A 16,192-nucleotide genomic window follows, 5' to 3' on the forward strand; every position below is an offset into this window, starting at 1 on the left:
CATTAGTAAAGCCACTAGGTTTGTTTTGAAATTCAACAATAACCACTCACACTACTTCTTTTGCATATGGGCCCTTTAAAGCCTAAAATGTCATTTTGTTTTTTTCCCTGCACCGGGTAAAAAAGACATTTATCAGACACTGGGGTTCTGGAGGGTGGGGGGGGGGGGTCTGAGGTCAAGACTTTTTGTAGCACTGTTCACAAAAAGGATTTTAAAGTAGTCTGAAGACTAGCCTGTTATGTTTTTTTTTTAATCTTACACAGACTGCCAGAGCTTAAAAACCAGCAGGGGAGAGAGGTAACAATTATAAAAAATCAGTAGGTTTGTTTTAACAATTCAACAGAAACCATTCACACTAATTCTTTTGCATATGTGCACCAGTCAAATCTCTCCTGAGAGAGGGTATCTGTGAAAAAGAGAGAGAGAGAGAGATGTGTGTGTGTGGCTGCTAAGATGCGGGAGGTTGGGAAGGGGAGGGTTGCATTCTCTCAAACAGGTGGAATTCAGCAATATGAGCTGTCTGTCATTCTTATATAAACACGCTTTAGGGATTAAAATCATTAGAGCTGTGGGTTTAAAGAACACAGTATCCTTTAGAAAGAAAAAAAAACAAGAAATAGATAGTCTGAAGGTTAAAAATAATACCTATTTTCTTTTGTGACAGATAGAGAAAAAATGTTTAAGTTGTGCACAGTCCTAGACTGTAGGGGCGCTGTCTGGTGTGTGACATCACATCCCATCACAAGACCTATACAAGAAGGCGGCGAGTAGTGTGTAAAACAGGAAGTGCCTCTATGGGTGCCGCCATCTTGGATTTCTGAAACCACTAATTGACATCATTTGAAAAGGGGCATGTCTAGGCAGTTATAACATTACTTCCCATAACATCAGAGAAAAGGTGGGTTTGAGGGGGGCTATGTCATACCTGTTGACATCATCAAAAAGAGAAGGAATGGGTGGGTGGGGCAAAATGGGTGTGGCCTGGGTGGATCCTCAATTCTGATTGGCTAACATGACCAAATGTGGACATTGCCACCTGTCAAAATCAATTAAAGGTAATTAACAGTTGCCGAATGCTAGTGAGGTACACTACCAAGGGTTTATAGGAAATATACTTTACTATAGATTTTTTAACCCACTTTATCTCCAAACTAGGAATATTATAGCACCATGAAGAAATACTGATTACATTCAATTATGAAATTACAGCAATGAATAATATTTCAAATTAAAAGCATCCCCTTCACAAATTATCATCTTCCTTAGGCCAGCAGAACTGGGGGACCTGGGGAGATGGGCAAGGCCCAAGTGAAGAGTTTAAAACTCCAGATCGAGAATGAATAAAGGAGGCCCAGAATAAAGGAAAGCTCCAAGAATGCTAAAAGCATATACGTGGAAAGGATTTTTTTTTTCCCTTGCATGCAAAAGACTTGTTGGAACCTTGTTAACTATGCAAGTTAGGCAAGTAAATATTTGGGGTTGGGATAATTATTTTTTTTTTCCTTTTCATTCTGCACCTTGGCCGGCTTTATTTCTCTTCACAAGCCTTAACCCGGTCCTACAATCTTGACTGCTAATGCCCACTCCATTGTACATACCAATTCTTTTGTCACAACTACATACAGTTCCAAGCATCGATGTTCCTGGAGAATGGGTTTTCTTGCCTGGAAAGGAAAGCCTATATTTAAAATGATCAAAATTTTTGCGTATCACACATCTTGTAGTTCAAGCAACAAAACTATGGTGTCTTATGAAAGTCTTCACACCCTGGTACATTTTTCAAATTCTGCTATCTAAAAAACACAGATGGGGTGTCACAACCAGACCAGGCCAAAAAAAAAAAAAAGTTATTGGCCCTCGTCTCCCATCGAACCTGCGCTGTAACTAGGCCTGTGCAGGCTCCAGAGAAGGTGGGGGATGACAGCAGCATTGCAAATGACACTGTAAGAGGACCAGAAGCAGCACCACAGATTAAAAGTAGAACTCAGGGATCATGTGCTTCTCTATGGCTGCTAAAATGGGTCACTTGTAGCAATAACATGTTTCATAAGCACTGATCTACACTGTTAATGTGAATAAAAAATAACAGAAATATTCAAAGTATTTAAGAATAAGAGACCAAAACTTCTTGACTGCAGAAGTCTCCACATCACTTGATTTAGTACTTAAAGAAAGCCCTGTTTGCAACAATAAAATGAAGATACATACCTGTAGCAGGTATTTTCCGAGGACAGCAGGCTCAATATTCTTACGTGTGGGTCGTCGTCCGCGACGGTCCAGGAGACCAGAACATTTCCAGAAAAAAGTAGAAGTTTGCAGAATGCTCCGTTGTGCGGGCCTGAGCGCACTGCGCGAGCCGCTTCCCGCTCACAACGCGAGCCTGAGTAAACTAGTTAAATAAAAAGCAAACAAGATCAATGAAGACAACTCCAATGGGGAGGAGGGAGGGTTGTAAGAATATTGAGCCTGCTGTCCTCACAGAATACCTGCTACAGGTATGTATCTTCATTTTCTCTGAGGACAAGCAGGCTCCATATTCTTACCTGTGGGGCATGGAACAAAAATAAAGATGAACCCACACTAAATGCCTGGAAATCACTTCGGAGGAAATACAAATATACCATAAAACAGACTAAAAGACTACACTACAAAACAATAATTGGACCAAACTACAAAGACACACACAAACTCTTCTACCTTGTAAATAAATTGCTAGACACCACACCAGTTACAAACAACAGCAAAGATACACCAGGGGTCGACGACCTTGCGAAATACTTCAAGGAAAAAATTATACAATTACAACTTAAAATACCCACTAGCCCTACTCAATACGCCACACTCCTAAACTGTCTAGACCCAGAAGACGGAATATACACAGCAGACAGGATCTGGACCGAATTCAAACTACTGTCAGAGGACATCATCTCTAAAACGCTCAAAAGATTCACCAAATCCCATTGCAAACTAGATATCTGCCCAAATAATCTCATGAAATCAGCTCCTCAACAATTCATAATAGACCTAACGAACCACTTGAATTTCATGCTACAAAACGGACTTTTCCCAAAGGAAAAAGGAAAACTTTTACTCACCCCAATACCCAAAGACACAAAGAAAAACGCAAGCGAAATAACTAACTACAGACCAGTAGCATCTATTCCACTAATAACCAAAATAACCGAAGGGATGGTAACCAAACAACTCACAAATTATCTCAACAAGTTCCGGTCAAATCACAGCACAGAAACAGTACTAATTACCCTAATGACCAAATTCAAACAAATGATTGCTACAGGCACCAACATAATCCTCCTACAATTTGACATGTCAAGTGCCTTTGATATGGTTGACCACGGAATTCTATTACACATACTCGAATACTTTGGCATTGGAGGAAATGTCCTGAATTGGTTCGAAGGGTTCCTAACCCAACGTTCGTATCAAGTCACATCAAATTCGACCACGTCTAAGGCATGGACACCTGAATGTGGAGTACCACAAGGATCACCTCTCTCACCAACCATTTTCAACCTAATGATGATCCCTCTGGCAAAACTCCTATCAAACCATAACCTAAACCCACATATATACGCTGATGATGTGACAATATACATCCCCTTCAAACAAGACATTAACGAAATCTTCAACGAAATCAATCAAAGCCTACACATCATGAACACATGGGCAGATGCATTTCGTCTGAAATTAAATGCAGAAAAACCTCAATGCCTGATACTCACCTCCCAATACAACACAAAGGAATTCACCGCTATAAACACACCAAACCTGAACCTTCAAATCTCAGAAACGCTAAAAATCCTGGGAATCACTATCGACCGCCATCTAACGCTCGAAACTCACGCTAACAACACAACTAAAAAGATGTTTTACAGCATGTGGAAACTGAAAAGGATAAGACCATACTTCCCAAGATCCGTCTTTCGCAGCCTAGTGCAATCCCTCGTGCTCAGCCATCTGGATTACTGCAACTCACTATACGCAGGTTGTAAAGAACAAACACTGAGAAAACTTCAAACAGCCCAGAATACGGCAGCCAGACTCATCTTTGGAAAGCCAAAATATGAAAGTGCAAAACCATTACGAGAGAAACTGCACTGGCTTCCACTCAAGGAACGCGTCACTTTTAAAGTATGCACATTAGTCCACAAAATCATTCACGGCGAAGCCCCAGCCTACATGTCTGAGTTAATAGACTTACCACCCAGAAACGCCAAAAGATCATCCCGAACCTTCCTTAACCCCCACTTCCCCAATTGCAAGGGCTTGAAATACAAAGCGCTACACGCATCAACCTTTTCTCACATGAGCACGCAGTTTTGGAATACACTGCTGCGCAACTTAAGATCAACGAGCAAGCTTCCTTCCGCAGATTATTAAAAGACCCATCTTTTTGAAAAAATTTACGGAAAGAACCAAAACACATAAAGTCCACACTTACTGTTCACTAATGCATCATACATTCACCTCTGAACTCTCATTCCCGTATTATCACATCACTCATACCTTTACTCACAGAAAGATATATACCATATGTCTTCATGCCTTATTATCGCCCTCTAAGCTCCCATTGTTTCCTTCCAAAGTTTCAATGTTTGTGTTCCATTGTTACATTCCTTAACGACACCTTGATTGTTTCGCATAACTCTGCACAATGTAATCCATAACCAATCTGTAACAAATTGTATATCCAACATTTAACTCATATTGTAAGCCACAATGAACCCGCAAAAAGGTGGGAAAATGTGGGATACAAATGCAATAAATAAATAAATAAATAAAATACTTGAATATTTCGGCATCGGAGGCAATGTCCTAAACTGGTTCAAGGGATTCCTAACCTTACGCTCATATCAAGTCACATCAAATTCAACTACGTCTGCTGCATGGACACCTGAATGTGGAGTACCGCAGGGATCCCCTCTCTCGCCAACTATTTTCAACCTAATGATGATCCCCTTGGCAAAACTTCTATCAAATCATAACCTTCACCCTTACATATACGCAGATGATGTAATGATATATATTCCCTTCAAACAAGACATTAACGAAATCTCCAACGAAATCAACCAAAGTCTACACATTATGAACACCTGGGCAGATGCATTCCGATTGAAACTGAACACAGAAAAAACTCAATGCCTCATACTTACCTCCCAATACAACACAAATAAATTTACCGCTATTAACACACCTAAACTACAACTGCCAATCTCCAAAACTTTAAAAATCCTTGGAGTCACTATCGACCGCCACCTAACACTTGAGACTCACGCAAACAACACAACCAAAAAGATGTTCTACTCCATGTGGAAACTGAAAAGAATAAGACCATTCTTTCCGAGATCCGTCTTCCGCAGCCTAGTACAATCACTCATACTCAGTCATCTGGACTACTGTAACTCATCATACGCAGGTTGCAAAGAACAAATACTGAGGAAACTTCAAACAGCACAGAATACAGCAGCCAGACTCATCTTCGGAAAACCAAAATACGAAAGTGCAAAACCCTTACGTGAGAAACTGCACTGACTCCCACTCAAGGAACGTATCACCTTTAAAGTATGCACCTTAGTCCACAAAATCATCCACGGTGAAGCCCCGGCATACATGTCTGATTTAATAGACCTGCCACCCAGAAATGCTAAAAGATCATCCTGAACTTTCCTCAATCTCCACTTCCCTAACTGCAAAGGCATAAAATACAAAGTACTGCATGCATCTACCTTCTCTTATATGAGCACGCAACTCTGGAACACACTACCACGCAACCTGAAAATGATCTACGACTTAACCGACTTCCGCAAACGATTGAAGACTTATCTCTTTGAGAAAATTTACTGCAAGGATCAAAACACATGAAGTCCACACACACTAACAGAAATGCATCAATACACCCTCTTCTGAATTCTCTTACCCCGTATTTTCTCCACAATTAATACTCCACCCACATATAAAATTGTTGTACTCTAAGGTTTTCGTGCTATTGTTCTATCGCCCTATCTTTTCCCCATTGTAACATTCCATTGTTTCTATGCTCCAAATGATGTTTTGACTTGACTTTGTCTTCTCATACCTCCTCATAATGTAACCCATAATCATACTGTAACACATTGTATTTCCATCATTCACAATGTATTATAAGCCACACTGAGCCTGCAAATAGGTGGGAAAATGTGGGATACAAATGCAATAAAATAAATAAATCCCTAGCCCCCAGGCTCACTCAAAACAATGATCATTGGTCAATTGGGCCTCGCAACGGCGAGGACGTAACAGAGATTGACCTGAAAATAAATTCAACTAGGTGAGAGTGTAGCCTAGAACAGAACAGAAATGGGCCTAGGAGGGTGGAGTTGGATTCTAAACCCTGAACAGATTCTGCAGCACTGACTGCCCAAACTGACTGTCGTGTCAGGTATCCTGCTGAAGGCAGTAGTGAGATGTGAATGTGTGGACTAATGACCACGTTGCAGCCTTGCAAATCTCTTCAATGGAGGCTGACTTTAAGTGAGCCACTGACGAAGCCATGGCTCTAACATTGTGAGCCGTGACATGGCACTCCAAAGTCAGCCCAGCTTGGGCATAAGTGAAGGAAATGCAATCTGCTAGCCAATTGGAGATGGTGCGTTTTCCGATGGCAACTCCCATCCTATTGGGATTAAAAGAAAACAGCTGGGCAGACTGTTGATAGGGCTTTGTCTGCTCCATGTAAAGGCCAATGCTCTCTTACAGTCCAAAGTGTGCAACTTGTCCTCACCAGGGTGGGTATGTAGATGGGGAAAAAATGTTGGCAAGACAATTGACTGGTTCAGATGAAACTCCGACACCACCTTTGGCAGGAACTTAGGGTGAGTGCGGAGGACTACTCTGTTATGATGAAATTTAATATAAGGAGCATGGACTACCGCAGGGCTTGGAGCTCACTGACTCTACGAGCTGAAGTAACAGCCACCAAGAAAATGACTTTCCAGGTCAAGTACTTCAGATGGCAGGAATTCAGTGGCTCAAAAGGTGCTTTCATCATCTAGGTGAGAACGACGTTGAGATCCCATGACACTGGTAGAGGTTTGACAGGGGGCTTTGACAAAAGCAAACCTCTCATGAAGCGAACAACTAAAGGCTGTGCAGAGATAGGCTTACCTTCTACACATTGATGGTAAGCGCTGATTACACTAAGGTGAACTCTTACGGAGTTGATCTTAAGATCAGACTCTGATAAGTGTAGAAGGTATTCAAGCAGAGCCCGTGTAGGACAAGAAAAGGGATCTAGGGCCTTGCTGTCACACCAGACGGCAAACCTCCTCCATTTAAAAGAATAATACTTTTTCGTGGAATCTTTCCTGGAAGCAAGCAAGACTCGGGAGCCACCCTCCGAAAGGCCTAAAGAGGCAACTTCTAAGTTCTCAACATCCAGGCCGTGAGAGCCAGAGACTGGAGGTTGGGATGTAGAAGCAACCCCTCATTCTGAGTGATGAGGGTTGGGAAACAGTCCAATCTCCACGGTTCTTTGGAGGACAACTCCAGAAGAAGAGGAAACCAGATCTGACGGGGCCAGAAAGGCGCTATCAGAATCATGGTTCCGCAGTCTTGCCTGAGTTTCAGTAGAGTTTTCCCTACTAGAGGTATGGGAGGATAAGCATACAGAAGGCCTGTATCCCAATGCAGGAGAAAGGCATCTGACGCTAGTCTGTTGTGGGCTTGAAGTCTGGAACAGAACGGAGGGTCTTTGTGATTGGTCTGAGTGGCAAAATGATCCACCGAGGGGGTGCCCCACGCTCGGAAGATCTTGCAGACAACGTCCATGTTCAGCGACCACTCGTGGGGTTGCATTATCCTGCTCAACCTGTCGGCCAGACTTTTGTTTACGCCTGCCAGATACGTGGCTTGGAGAAAACATGCCGTGACAGCGAGCCCAAAGCCACATCTTGACGGCTTCCTGACACAGAGGGCGAGATCTGGTGCCCCCCGCTTGTTGGTGTAGTACATAGCAACCTGATTGTCTGTCTGAATTAGGATGATCTGGTTTGACAGCCGATGTCTGAAAGCCTTGAGAGTGTTCCAGATCGCTAGTAATTCCAGGAAGTTGATTTGAAAATCCTTTTCCTGAAAAGACCAAGCTCCTTGAGTGTGAAGTCCATCCACATGAGCTCCCCACCCCAGAAGGGATGCATCCGTGGTCAGCACTTTTTGTGGCTGAGGAATTTGGAATGGACATCCCAAGGTCAGACTGGATCGAATGGTCCATGGGAATCACATGAACCGTGGAGGCCATGAGCCCTAAAAGCCTTAACATCTGCCGAGCTGTGATCTGTTGAGACGCTCGAGCCAAGGAGACTAGGGCCAGAAGATTGTATGCCTTTGCGTGGGGAAGATAAGCTCGAGATGTCCGTGTGTCCAACAGAGCTCCAATGAACTCCAATTTTTGCACTGGAACAAGATGGGACTTGGGATAATTTATTACAAACCCCAGTAGCTCCATCAGTTGAATAGTTATCTGCATGGACCGCAGAGCCCCTGCCTCCGAAATGTTCTTCACCAGCCAATCGTCGAGATAAGGGAACACATGCACTCCCAGTCTGTGTAGCGATGCTGCGACAACTGCCAAGCACTTTGTGAAGACCCTGGGCGCAGATGCTAGGCCAAAGGGTAGTACACAGTACTGAAAGTGTTGAGTTCCCAGTCGAAATCGAAGGTACGTCCTGTGAGTTGGGAGCACCGAGATGTGAGTATAGGCATCCTTTAAGTCCAGAGAGCATAGGCAATCGTTTTCCTGAATCATGGGAAGAAGGGTGCCCAGGAAAACCATTCTGAACTTTTCTCAGACTAGGAATCTGTTCAGGGCCCTTAGGTCTAGGATGGGACGCATCCCCCATTTTCTTTTGCACAAGGAAGTACCTGGAATAGAATCCCAGCCCTTCTTCCCCTGGTGGAACGGGTTCGACCGCATTTGCCTTTAGAAGGGCGGAGAGTTCCTCTGCAAGTACCTGCTTGTGCTGGGAGCTGAAAGATTGAGCTCTCGGTGGGCAATTTGGAGGCTTGGATGCCAGATTGAGTGTGTATCCGAACTGGAATATTTGAAGAACCCACCTGTCGGAGGTTATAAGAGGCCACCTTTGGTGAAAAAATATCAACCTCCCCCCGACAGGCAAGTCGCCCGGTACGGACACTTTGACTGCAGCTATGCTGCACTGCAGCCAGTCAAAAACCCGTCCCTTGCTTTTGCTGGGGAGCCGTAGGGGCCTTAGGCGCCCGGCGTTGACGAGAACGCGCATGCTGGGACTGAGCCTGAACCGGCTGCCGAGAGGCAGGAATAGGGAGCACTCCTCCTCCCTCCAAAAAAGCTCCTGGATGAGGAGGCAGTAGCAGAAGACGTCCGGCGGGACAGAGAATCCATGGCAACATGATGCTTTTTCATCTGTTCAACCATATCCTCTACTTTTTCTCCAAAGAGATTACCCCCCCCCCCCCCCCCGGCAAGGAACATCCGCCATTCGCTGCTGGATCTTCTGTTCCAGGTTAGAGCCACATAGCCATGAGAGTCTGTGCATCACTATACCTTGAGCAGCTACTCGAGATGCCGCATCAAAAGTGTCGTATGCCCCCCTGGCCAGGAATTTGCGACACGCCTTCTGCTGCCTGACCACCTGGTGAAAAGGTGCAAGCTCCGGAGGAAGTGCTTCAACTAAACTGGACAGTTGCCTCACCGAGTTCCGTAAGTGAATGCTCATGTAAAGTTGGTATGTTTGGATCTTGGCGGCAACCATTCCGGCCTGATACATTCTCCTCCCAAAAGAATCCAAAGTCCTAGACTCTCTGACTGGGGACGCCGAGGCATAGACTCTAGTACTCTTGGCTCTTCTGAGAGCAGAGTCCACCACCATGGAATCATGAAGAAGTTGGGCCTTCACCATTACAGGCTCTCCATGGACTCTGTACTGGGACTTCTTGTGGACCACTGAGTTAGAGAGAGGGCAAGACTAATTCCGCATCATCACTTCCCTGAGTGTATTGTGCAGGGAGCCCGTTGCAACCTCTGTAGGTGGGGAAGGATAATCCAGGACCTCAAGAATCTCAGCCCTGGGCTCATCCACAACCTCCATAGGGAATGGAATGTCCTTAGACATGTCCCTTACAAAGGATGAAAAAGTAAGACTCTCAGGCGGAGACTTTCTTACTTCAATGGGTGGAGTAGGATCAGAGGGAAGCCCAAAGGAATCTTCCTCCGAAAAATACCTAGAGTCTTCCTCTTCACCCCATGAGCGCTCCTCTTCGGTATCGGACAGAAGCTCCCTAAGAGCAGCCCGAGCCCATGAGCGCTCCTCTTCGGTATCGGACAGAAGCTCCCTAAGAGCAGCCCGAGCCTATCTCGACTTCGAGGATCGACGACCTCGTGGGGGATGCCGAGAAGTCGACCCCTGCCTGGACTCTGGCGAAGCTTCCTCTGCCGACGTCGAGGGAGAGTCGACCTGGGTGGTAACCAGCTCCGGTACCACAAGTGGCACTGAGGGCGGGGACCTCCTCATAGGTGATGGCCCAGATGTCGTCTCCACAGTCGGTACGGGAGGCGCAAGCACCCCCAACACCGAGGCAGACTGATGAAGCAATCCTTCCAGAAGTTCTGGAAGAAGGGCCCAGATACGCTCATCGAGAGCTGTCATCAGAAAAGACTGTGGGGCCGGTACAGGAGTCAGTGCCAGAATCTGAGGGGGTTCGAGAGCCGGTGCCAGGCTACCAGACTACTGACGCATCGGAACCTCCTGAATGGAGGGTGAGCGGTACTCCTGGCGCCGACACTTCTCGGGTGCCGACTCCCTTGGCTCCCCAGAGCTCTCAGTACCGTGTCTGGAAGGAGATCGATGACTGTGCTTCTACGCCTTCGCTCGACACCCGTCATCGACACTCCTCGGCACCGATGAGGACGTGGAATCCTCACGCCTCCTCGGGGCCGGGTCCGACTCAGGTCGGTCCCGGGGGGGCCTGCATAGCAGTAGGCCTCGAGACGGGTGGAGACCCACTCGATGCCTCGCTGCTCCCAGCTCGAAGTGGTCTCTCGGCAGCCATTACCTGGATTCTCGGTGCTGCTTCCCTAGATGCCGCTGCCGCCGACCTTGGTACCGATGTCGATGCCGACGTCGAAGGACCGGACCGATCAGCAAAAAGTCTCTCGCGCTGAGCCTCTCGAGCCATCTGGGTCCTTTTCTTCATTAACTTACACAGCTTACAAGCAGCTGGAAGATGATTGGGCCCAAGACACTGGAGGCATCACGCGTGAGGGTCGGTACTTGAGATGGTCTGGTTGCAGCGAGTACAGCGTTTGAAGCCACTGGGAGTCTTCGATGACATGGGCGGGAAAATAGCGTCCGCGAAATCAAAAGGCTCGATTGTGCCAATTAAAAAGGCACAAAAAAAGGGGAAAAAAGACGCAGCCGAGCGGGCTAAGGGCGGCTGCAACGAAAAAGGAAACTTGAAAAATTGAGAAAAAAGCTAAAAAATAAGGGGAAAAAATCTTTTTTTTAATATTAAATAGAAGAAATATTTATATGTATTGTTAAATAACTTCTGGTTTTTAAAAGAGAAAGAATGTAATCAGATGTATTATTTCTAACTAATATTGGACAATAAGTATGTTTTCAATGAAATGATTTGACTATACACCGTATTGGCCTTGAAGAAGCCAACCAGATGATCAATGTGGAATAATGAATTAGACGAGTAATATCTGGGGATAATCAGGTTAAAACCACGATTTTTTTCTGTTTACTGTTTACTTGATCTCCTTGTCTTGTTTCACTCTCCCTATTTAGTGGTCTAAGAAAGAGAATAGAATTACCTGTCTGAAATAATCTACTATAATAAAACTCACCCTCAACGTTCTGAGGACACTGACGTCAGTGAAGCCAAGCCCTGACTTCCTTCAAAAAGGTTCGAAGGTTCGTGGTGGTGAAGCCACCAAAATCGCTCTGGGCCCCGCCCTCGAGGGCGGAGCAATGGCAGAACAACGAAGGGGTTGGTAGGGAGGCGGGGGGGGGGGGGGGGGGAAATCGCTCCAGGCCCCGCCCTCGCGTCAAACGTCATGACATTGGGGGTGGAGCTATGGCTTAACAACGAAGGGGTTGGCCAGGGAGGGAGGGGGTGTTGGCGACAAAAACCTTGCTAGCGCCCGTTTCATTTGCTCAGAAATGGGCCTCTTTTACTAGTTCATATATATTACTTTCTCTGTATTTCCAGCAATTTTTTTATTTTTAAATAAAAAATTTAAAAATAAAAAAAATAGAAGAAAAAGAAAAGGAAGTAAAAGGGCGAGATAAACGCGAAAAAGCGTTCTCCTGGGCCAGCAAAATGAGGAGCAGCATCACACACAACTCCCTCGCAGCGCGGATAAAAAAAGAACTAGTTTAGTCAGGTTCACGTCGCGGGCGGGATGCGGCCTGCGCGACGGAGCATTCTGTAAACTTCTACTTTTTTCTGGAAAAGTTCCGGTCTCCTAGGCCGTCACAGACGACGACCCACATGTAAGAATATGGAGCCTGCTTGTCCTCGGAGAAAACTAGGTATAGATGCTGAAGCTTATATTACATGTGGACTGGGTGTATTCTAAACTACATGCATAGATTTTAGAAACACCCACAACTCACCTATCCCATGCCCCATTTTCAACTATGCGACTTAGAATTTATGAATATCACATTACAGAATATGCTTAATTTTGCGCATAAATTCTAATTAATGCTATTAGTGTCAATAATTGCTTGTTAAGTGGCAATTATCAGCACTGATTGGCTTGTTAACTAAAGTTGTGCGCGCAAATCTAGAATACAACTGGATTTGTGTTTGCAACCAAAGTCGTACTATATAGAATCCCAGGGACACTGTCTGTTTGAAAGGCAAATTTTAAAAATGTAAACTGGAAATCTACCTAGGCAGTCACCTAAAGCACTTAAGGTTGCACCCATGAGGGTATCCAGCCCCTGATGTCAAACTTAAAACAAGGCCCCAGGGGTAAGATATAAAAATACTTTTAAAATTTGCCCCTGAAGCAGGTACTATGTGCCAAAACATGTTGGGCATATGGATTACTATATAAAGTACTTTGGACTTAATATTTCCACTTTAAGATTTTTAAAAAATTATTTGATTATAAACAAACAACTACTGGCTTACTATTTGCTGCTTTGTGTTTTAAATACAATTGGACTGCAGCATTTGGACCTCTTGTTTATTCTACCTTCCCATTTAGGCCATGTTTGCATAGTAATCTTGAAATTGTTGAAGAGTCAATATTTTCCTCAGTATCAGCCAGAGATCTCTGTAGTCCTTTTAAGTAATTTTAGGCCTCCCGGTGACTTTCCTCAGCAGTTTCTATAACCTATAGCTACAGACTTCAGAGGAATGACCTGAATGAAGCAATGCTTTGCTTGTGCTATAATGCTTCCATTTTACTGTGATGGACCTGACACTTCCTAGGGGATAGTAAAACACACTAAAATTGTGTCTTATAGCCTTTCTCTAATCTTTGCCTTTTGAGCAGACTTTCTCCAATCTTTACCTTTTGAATAACTTTATTCTAGAGTTCTTTCAGTAGCTAAACGTCCATAATGTTTAGATTTTTGCTTCATATTGATTTTATACAGCTGAAACAGCTTGTTTGGAAACAGGTGGGCTCTTTTTAAGTTATTATGAGCCTTGTTAAGGCAATTTTTGAAACCAGAGCAAATTTGGGCTTGCTATGACAAAAGGTATGGAGACTTAAATCAAGAAAGTTTGGTTTCTTATCCTTAATTATATTTTGAATATTTCTATAATTGTTCTTCTATATTGGATGTGACGATTATGTTACACTAGTCAAAAAGGCCCATTTCTGAAAGAAATGAAATGGGCGCTAGCAAGGTTGTCCTCTAATGGCAATTACATAAGTACATAAGTAATGTCAAACTGGGAAAAGACCAAGGGTCCATCGAGCCCAGAATCCTGTCCACAACAGCAGCCAATCCAGGTCAAGGGCACCTGGCGAGCTTCCCAAACGTACAAACATTCTATATATGTTATTCCTGGAATTGTGGATTTTTCCGAAGTCCATTTATTTAGTAGTGGTTTATGGACTTGTCTTTTAGGAAACTGTCTAACCCCTTTTTAAACTCTGTTAAGCTAACCGCCTTCACCACGTTCTCTGGCAACGAATTCCAGAGTTTAATTACGCGTTGGGTGAAGAAAAATTTTCTCCGATTTGTTTTAAATTTACTACACTGTAGTTTCATCGCATGCCTCCTAGTCCTAGTATTTTTGGAAAGCGTGAACAGACGCTTCACATCCACTTGTTCCACTCCACTCATTATTTTATATACCTCTATCATGTCTCCCCTCAGCCGTCTCTTCTCCAAGCTGAAAAGCCCTAGCCTCCTTAGTCTTTCTTCATAGGGAAGGCGTCCCATCCCCGCTATCATTTTAGTCGCCCTTCGCTACACCTTTTCCAATTCCACTATATCTTTCTTGAGATGCGGCGACCAGAACTGAACACAATACTCAAGATGCGGTCGCACCATGGAGCGATACAACGGCATTATAACATCCTCACACCTGTTTTCCATACCTTTCCTAATAATACCCAACATTCTATTCGCTTTCCTCGCCGCAGCAGCACACTGAGCAGAAGGTTTCAGTGTATTATCGACGACAACCCCCACATCCCTTTTTTGACCCGTAACTCTTAACGTGGAACCTTGCATGACGTAGCTATAATTCGGGTTCTTTTTTCCCACATGCATCACCTTGCACTTGCTCACATTAAACATCATCTGCCATTTAGCCGCCCAGTCTCCAGTCTCGTAAGATCCTTCTGTAATTTTTCACAATCCTGTCGCGAGTTAACGACTTTGAATAACTTTGTGTCATCAGCAAATTTAATTACCTTGCTAGTTACTCCCACCTCTAAATCATTTATAAATATATTAAAAAGCAGCGGTCCTAGCACAGACCCCTGAGGTACCCCACTAACTACCCTTCTCCATTGTGAATACTGCCCATTTAACTCCACTCTATGTTTCCTATCCTTCAACCAGTTTTTAATGCACAATAGGACATTTCCTCCTATCCCATGACCCTCCAATTTCCTCTGTAGCCTTTCATGAGGTACCTTGTCAAATATCTTTTGTTTTTAAGGGACCTGTTAGGAGAGTGTATGTGTCAGACAGTGAGCATGTGTGAGAGAGTGTGTGTCAGAGAGAGAGAGTGTGTGTGATTGAGAGAGAGACAGAATGTGTGTGTCTGTCTGTCTGTGTGAGTGTAGTATGTGTCCCGTGTGCACCAATTATGCTTTGCCCTACATTCATCCATATGCAGCAAATGTCCTGTGCCCTACCCCCTCCATGCATCCATGTGCAGCATCTCTCCCCTGCCCTCTCCATCCATCGTGGTGCAGCAATTCTCCTCTTTCCTTTGCCCTCCCACCCCCCTACACCTCCCCCCTCCACCTCCCTCCGAGTTCCAGGCCTCCCTCCTTCCCTTTGAGTTCCAGGCCCTCCTCCCTCCCCTCTCTCTCTCTCCTTTCCATCCCCCCTCCCTCCGAGTTCCAGGGTCCCCCCTTCCTCTGAGTTCCATGGTCGTCCCCTCCCTCCCTCCCAGTTCCAGGGTCCGCCCTCCCTCCCAGTTCCAGGATCATCATCCCTCCCTCCCTCCCTGTTCCAGGCCCCCTCCCTCTGAATTTTAAAAGTCATCTTCACGTACCACGTCGGGGTTACGGCGGACGGCAGCAGCGGTAAAACGCGTGCAGGCTCGGCCCTTCTGTCTCTCTCAGCTCTGGTCACGCCCTTATTTTCTGTTTCCGCAAGGGCGGGTCCAGAGCTGAGAGAGAGAGAAGGGCTGAGCCTGCACGCATTTTACCGCTGCTGCCGGCCGCTGTAACCCCGACGTGGTAAGTGAAGATGACTTTTAAAAATCGGAGGGAGGGGGCCTGGAACTAGAACGGAGGGAGGGAGGAAGGAAGGGAGGGACGATGACCGTGGAACTCGGAGGGGCGACCCTGGAACTGGGAGGGAGGGAGGGAGGGACGACAACCCTGGAACTGGGAGGGAGGGAGGACCCTGGAACTGGGAGGGAGAACATTGGAGGAGAGTGACTTCACGAGATGGTTACAAATGCAGGCAGAGACATTGGAACGTTGCAGGAGCAAATT

The 16,192-nt window shown here is 45.2% G+C and overlaps 1 protein-coding gene across 1 annotated transcript in view; it reads right to left on the reverse strand.

Moving 5' to 3' along the window:
* LOC115469725 (disintegrin and metalloproteinase domain-containing protein 9-like) overlaps positions 1–16,192 on the reverse strand; it is a 247,157-nt gene that overhangs the window by 159,964 nt on the left and 71,001 nt on the right. Inside the window, exon 7 of the mRNA XM_030202513.1 lies at positions 1,599–1,664. Within this exon, the coding sequence (XP_030058373.1) occupies positions 1,599–1,664 (66 nt within the window). The remainder of the gene's footprint in view (positions 1–1,598; positions 1,665–16,192) is intronic.

This window comes from Microcaecilia unicolor, chromosome 4 (assembly GCF_901765095.1).
Source record: "Microcaecilia unicolor chromosome 4, aMicUni1.1, whole genome shotgun sequence".
NCBI classification, from domain to species: Eukaryota; Metazoa; Chordata; class Amphibia; order Gymnophiona; family Siphonopidae; genus Microcaecilia; species Microcaecilia unicolor.